This window comes from Lathyrus oleraceus, chromosome 4 (assembly GCF_024323335.1).
Source record: "Lathyrus oleraceus cultivar Zhongwan6 chromosome 4, CAAS_Psat_ZW6_1.0, whole genome shotgun sequence".
Lineage (NCBI taxonomy): Eukaryota > Viridiplantae > Streptophyta > Magnoliopsida > Fabales > Fabaceae > Lathyrus > Lathyrus oleraceus.
This window is the reverse complement of record NC_066582.1, coordinates 46,510,956-46,518,045: the sequence shown is the minus strand read 5'-3', so window position 1 is coordinate 46,518,045 and position 7,090 is coordinate 46,510,956. Positions and strand designations below refer to the sequence as shown.

The 7,090-nt window shown below is 33.2% G+C and overlaps 1 protein-coding gene across 1 annotated transcript; it reads right to left on the bottom strand.

The window, feature by feature from the left end:
- Nucleotides 1-5,964: 5,964 nt before the first annotated feature.
- Nucleotides 5,965-6,587, bottom strand: LOC127073142 (cell wall / vacuolar inhibitor of fructosidase 1-like). Its single transcript, XM_051014266.1, has one exon. The coding sequence runs from the start codon at nt 6,533-6,535 to the stop codon at nt 6,014-6,016; it is 522 nt and encodes a 173-aa protein (XP_050870223.1). The 5' UTR covers nt 6,536-6,587; the 3' UTR covers nt 5,965-6,013.
- Nucleotides 6,588-7,090: the final 503 nt, after the last annotated feature.

The following is a 7,090-nucleotide window of genomic DNA, read 5'->3' as shown; positions in this document are numbered from 1 at the left end:
GAGGAGCTGCAAAGTTCTCTTGAGGCTCATGAGAAAAGGATGGAGGAGAGGAATAACGATAAGGCAAAGACGGAGATCGCTTTGCAAGCTCGTTTCAATGAGAAGGACAAGAGATCGAAAGGAAAATGGCTCTTGAAGAACAAAAGAAATTTTTGGAATTTTGGTGCAAAAGAATCACAAAATTCAAAGAATTCGATGAGTCAAAAGGGTTAGGGAAGATACATCAAACATGGTGGTCATGGCAACTTTAGAGGCAAAATAAATATATTTGACAAGAGCAAGGAGCAATGTTACAAGTGTCAACGATTCGATTATTTTACGAAAGAATGCAATGCGAAAAAGAAGGAATCTCAAGGGGATAAAGACAAGAGTTTTATGAAGAGAATACAATCTTGATCATGATCACGAAAGCAAATTGTAGCAATATAGAATTGAAGGACAGCAACTGCAGCAACTCAAAGATTGCAGAAAAATTGGGTTGCAGCCGATTGAATGATACGGTTGACCGATTGCGTGAAGAGGAAGACGCCGTGATAAGTATGAAAGGAGTTCAATGTAGTGACGAATGGTATTTGGACTCGGTTTGTTCAACTCATATGACAGTAAGAAATTATTGGTTTGTCAAAATTAATCGTTCCATGAAGAACAAAGTAAAGTTTGCGGATGACACCACTCTAAAGGCCGACGATATCGGTGATATTTTGATCATGAGAATGGATGGTGGAAATTCCTTGATTAAAGATGTCTTGTATATTCTGGGATAAAAATGTAACCTTCTAAGCATTGGCCAATTGCTTGAGAAGGGTTTCAAGATTCATATGGAAAACAAGGGGTTGCGCGTTTTGGATGCAAAGGGAGTTTTAGTCCTTAAAGTGCCTATGACTGCCAATAGAACCTTCAAGGTTGAGTTGAATGTTATAGAGCATAGATGTCTTTCTACTACAACAAATATAGAAGAATGGATGTGGCACTATCGCCTTGGGCATCTCAATTTTAGAGATCTCAAGAATTTTCAAAAGAACGGTGTGGTTACGGGGCTGACATCAATCAATATACCAGCTGAAATGTGTGAAGGATGTGTGCAAGCTAAGAAACATAAGGGAACATTCAGCAATGATGCAGTTCGGAGAACCAAGAATCGCCTTGTGGTGGTGTATTCGGATGTTTGTGGACCGATGCGAGTAGATTCCGTTGTGGCAATAAATATTGCGTCACTTTTATCGACGATTATAATATGAAGTTATGGACATAATTAATCAAGATAAAGGATGAGGTATTCAAAGTGTTTAAGAAGTTCAACTCCATGGTGCAGAGGCAAAGTGGTCACAAGCTCAAAGTGCTTAAAACGGATAGTGGAGGCGAATGTTCCTGAAATGACTTTGGGAAATTTTGTAATCAAGAAGGGATTATACGTGAGGTAGTACCACCCTATACACCACAACAAAATGGTGTAGCCGAAAGGAAGAATCGATCGATTATGACCATGGTGAGAAACATGTTGAAGGGGAAGAACTTGCCGAAGGAGATATGGGGAGAAACGGTATCCATAACTACCTATTTGTTGAATATGTGTCCTATAACGAAGATGGAAAATGTAACATCAGAGGAAGGATTGTCGGGGTTCAATCCAAATCTGAACCACTTGAAATTTTTTGGTTCCATTGCATATCGACATGTTTTAGTTCAACTTAGAAATAAATTGGATGACGAGGGAGAGATGATGATTCTTGTTGGATATCACTCTACCGGTAGTTACAAAATGTTTGATGTTATTAACAGGAGGATCGTGATCATCCGGGATGTTGTAATCGATGAATGAAGCAGTTGCAGCAAGGTATAACCGGTTACATGTTGGATGTATCCGGTTACAGGTATGAAATTTCAGATTCTGAGGTAGTAGGAAGTACAGAATAACATGTTGTCAAAGCCCTAAATGAAGGAAATGTCAGGAGGTCAACAAGGAAAAGAGGGTTGCCTCAGAGACTCCAATATTGTGAACTTTTTCGTGACAATGAGGTTAATGATGATGGTGTTTTCGTCCACTTTGCACTTATGGCCAAATCGGAACCCATTAATGCGGAAGAGGCATTAAGTGGTCCAAAGTGGAATTGTGTTATAAAAGAGGAGCTGGAATCCATTGAGAAAAATAGTACTTGGGAGCTAGTTCATCTATCAAAAGGGAATAAGGCAATTGGTGTGAAGTGGGTGTTCAAAGTGAAGTCAAATCCTAAAGGTGAGATAATCAATCATAAGGATCGATTAGTGGATAAGGGATTTTTACAAAGAGAAAGTATAGACTTTGAGGAGATATTTGCACCGGTTACTAGGATCGAAACCACTAGGCTTGTTATTAGTATCACAAATAAACACAATTGGCCTATTTACCAAATGGATTTCAAATCGACCTTTTTGAATGGACTACTTGAAGAGGAGGTATATGTAGGACAACCCTCTGATTTTGTTGTGAAAGACCAAGAGTTGAAATTCTACAAGTTAAGGAATGTGATATATGGTTTGAAGCAAGCTCCAAGAGCTTGGAATAAAAGAATTCATGGTTTCCTAAAGGACACTGCTTCAAGAAATATGTATCGGAGCATGGAGTATATATGAAGATGGATGCTAGTGAATGAGTAATCATCCTTTGTCTATATGTGGATGATTTATTGATCACGGACCTTGGTCTCATGACTTATTTTGTTGGCATTGAGTTCCATAAGTCCAAAATGGGACTGCTCATGCATCAAAGAAGATATGATCTTGAGGTATTGAAAAGGTGTGAAATGGAGCATTGAAATGTTGTCATTTCTCCAGCTGAACCAAGGTTGAAATTGTCTAAGAATGAGGATGAAGAAAATATTGATCCAACTCAATATAGGAGGTTGATTGGATCTTTGCGTTACTTGTGCAAGGGCATGATGGACTTGCAACACTTGAATTAAGGTGGAGTTATGAAGTTTGTGAAGTAATTCAAGTGCTGTAAATGGTTACCACGTGTGTTTAACCGGTTAAAGCTGATGTTGATATGCTTTTCAGTAACAGAAATTTGAAGTTTTCAAAGTTGTAACCAGTTATCAGAAATGGTGTAACCGGTTACCATTAAAGTTGAATATATTAGGCTTAATGGTTTAATAATATGTATTAATAATTTATTTATAAAAATTGCAATAAAAAAGTTGTTAAAATTTGGTATGCCAACGTATGTGGGGTTACTGTTTTTAAAAATACATTAATATATAGAAGAGGAACTAGAAAAATTAACTAATTTGATTTATTATTTTCATTCATTTTTTATTGCCATTCAATTAATATTTTCTTACTTTCATTCAGTTATTGTTCCTAGAAAATAATATAGATATTGATGGTAAAAATTGAATGATAAGTTTCTTATTTCCGTTAATTAAAATTTCCTTATCTGAAAGTCCATTGTAGGAGTAATTTTGGTGTTAATTGTGGGGATCTTTTTCGGGATAGCGATGGTAGTTGGTTTGGTGGCTTCCATAAGTCCCTTTGTGAGTGTGCTAGCATATTGGCTGAATATTAGGTTGTCCTTGTTAGTCTTGAGTTTGCTTGGAAGAAAAATTTTAAGAAAATCATTGTGCACGTCGATAATAAAAGTATTGTTGACTCTCTGACATATGTGGTTTTGAACATCAATCAAGATTCCTCTATTGCTAGTCGTATCTTTCTCCTTCTCCACAACTTTGAAGAAGACATTTTCAAGCAAGTCTTTAGAGAAACCAACATGTGTACTAACTTTTTGGCCAAGTTGGATCTTCCTAGTGCCATTGAGGGAATTTGGATGGACGTTTTTCCGGCTGAGCTCAAGCAGCTACTTGTTAATGATAGTGATGTTTCTATTGTTAGGCTTGTAGCCTGGTTTCTGTTTTATTTTATTAAGTAAATAAAACTAAATTTGACAGAGTTTGATAAGTGGTTGTTATATCACTTCTACTAGTTATTTTTCTTTGTTATTCCTTTGTTTATGTACACTTTATCTTCGTTTTAAAGCCATTTTATGCTTGGCGGTTTGTTTTTTATGTTTTCAGGCTTGAATAAGTGTCTCAAGTGAAAGAGGAATTAAAAGGAGCGAGATGCAAGAAAACGGAAAAATTGCAAGAATTCTCCATACTTTTCCGTAGCAGCTGCTACGGGCCATAATATTCAAGTTTTCATTCCTCATACTTTCGTCGGAGGCCTACTACCGATGATCGTAGCAGTTGTTACAGGTCGTAGTAGGCGTGCGCCTTTCCTTTATTTCCTTTGATCCAGTTGTCTTTCCATTGTCCTTTGGGATTTCTTTTGTTTTCTTTTTTAAAAAACCCCTTTTATGTGGATCGAACTCTAAATTGATGCTATCCACATTGAGAACTCTCTATAAAATCGGATGGATTGAATGAGTTTCAATCATTTATTGCCTTAGTTTACATATTACAAACCTAGTTTCATTTTCAACAAGTTTTATTTTATGTTCATTGTAAGAGTTGTACTAAAGTCTCTTTGGAGATTTTTCTTATTATTATAATTCAAGTCATTTTGATTTCAATCGGGTTATATTTATTCTATTGCTTTTGTTATCATCTTTATCATTAATCATGCATGCTTGTTTAATAAGTGTTTTATTTATGATGTTTCTCATTATGAGTGAGTAGTTCTATAGGGACTAAGGGTTATGATACTTGTCTCGTAACGTATCTAAGTGAATCCGTACGAAATGATTACGAGAAATTTGTTTTATATATCATTTTAGAATCTGAATTTTTAAAACCTTGTCTTTTACGAAAGTAAAGATTATCTAGGTATTGATCATACATTGAAAGGGTACGTTTCGATACTCGAGTGCAGATTACTAAAAAAACTGAGTACGAGTCATGAGAGTGTCCGAACTCGGTTGAGAAAAAATCAATTTTTTTATAGTTGTATGATAATTGGTCTCGAATGAATAACTGGGGCTAGCAAAATTAGACAAATTAGTCTCCCTAGACAGAACAACATGCTTGCAAAAGTAGGTGTTTTGTCGAATTTTATCTATTTTCTATAATCATTTAAATTTCTCGTAATTAAAACTAAGGATAGTTTGGATATATCTAAGCAAGAATTATGAATCCTAGGTCCTCTTTGTTTTATAATTTTTATCTCATTTAAATTCAACATGTTTTTAACCAAATCCAACTTTTGACCGCTATAGATTTACATCGATAGTCGTGCGCTTGCGTATGTGTCAATGGTAAACCATTAACATTTAAGGTGGAGCTTTTTGGGTCAGCATTTAGGAATTGAATGCATAGTGCAGAATGTCGAGTTTTACTACAAGTTTGGTTCACAACATGAGAATTAATAATGTCAATGACTACAATATTATAAATAAAATTAAAATGAGAAAAGAAATTAGATACAACACGAGTTTGTTAAATCAAAAATGAATGAACGAAAAGTGAACCAACAATTGTACTTTATTTATAATAGAAATTCTTTCATTGCTTTGTCAAAAGGGCTTAAACTTATCCATTCATTTTAGTCATCAACACTTATCACTTTTTTTCTAACCGATATTTATTTATTTAATATTTAAATTAATACAAATTATTGTTTATAGTAATATGTCCTTTTTTAACTAAATATTTTATTAAAAATAATATGATTTGTTTTCAATCAAATTTCTATTTAATTAGTTTTTATTTTAATTCTATAAAACAATATGAATACATTGAAACGTGATGATAAAAGGATATAAAATACAAAACTAATAAGTTTCTTATCATTAATTTTGAAGTTAATATTCAATTCAATTTTTCTTACAAAGGTTCTAACAATATATATATATATATATATATATATATATATATATATATATATATATATATATATATTTAAACTCTTTTGAGATTTTAAAACAGAAAGCAAAAGTTATCCTCAGCGATAGATATCAAGTGCTTTACCAACTGCCTAATTTAGTCTCTTGAAAAATATATATAATATTTATTTAAATTTTATTGAAAGATTTTGATTAAACAAACTAGAGCAACAATCTACATATAGCCGATGTTATAGCGGATGCATCACGCACTATATTGTTTTCAACTGTGAGTGGTGATTTTCCAGAGAAGCCATTCTCACAACCATTGGCTTCAATAGCAGCATCATTTGCACCATCTACTGCAAACTTAGGGTCTCCTTTTTGCAAAGCTTCGGTTGCTTGTGGAACATCGGCTACCAAAATTGCATTGTATTTATCAGCACAAGACTTAAGTGCTACTTTTTGATTGGGAGGAATACTTCCATTAAGTTGATTGATTTTGTTTACTGCAATATTTGCTTTGCTCTTTATTACATTAACCATGATTAGCGCTAAACCATTCACATCAGCGGTGGAGCTTTTCGGGTCTGCATTTAGGTATTGAATGCATAGTGCAGAATTTGGAGTCTTACTACAAGTTTGTTGGACTGTATTAGCATCGTTTGGTTCAATAACTCGGGAGTGAGTTACAACAAGAGTGGTGCACAAGATGAGAACCAATAATGTCAATGATTTCAACATTATGAAGTTTTTTTAGAATGAGAAAAGGACTTAGATACGACACAAGTTTGTTGATTCAAAAGAGAATGAATGAAAATGGAACCAACAAATATACTTTATTTATAATAGAAATTCTTTCACTGCATATGGGCTTAAACAGTATCCAAATTAATATAGTATTCAAATTAAAACAAATTATTGTTTATAGTAATATGTCGTTTTTAAATAAATACTTTATTAAAAACAGTATGAATTGTTTTCTATCAAATTTCTTATAGAATCATTTTTATTTTTATTCTATAAAACAATATGAATACATTGAATTGTGATGAGAGAATGATATGAAATACAAAACTAATAAGGTTATTATCTTTAACTAGTGGGATATCTTCGCACTGGGTACCGGTGTGATGCGTATTTTTTTAAAATATAATAAAAATATAAAAAAGAAAAATAATTATTTTTTACTAAAAGAATTTATTATTTTTGAAAGAAAGTAATTTTGATTTATATATGGATCATAAATTTAACTTTTTCATATATAAAAATATTCGTAACAACGGTATATTTTTGCTT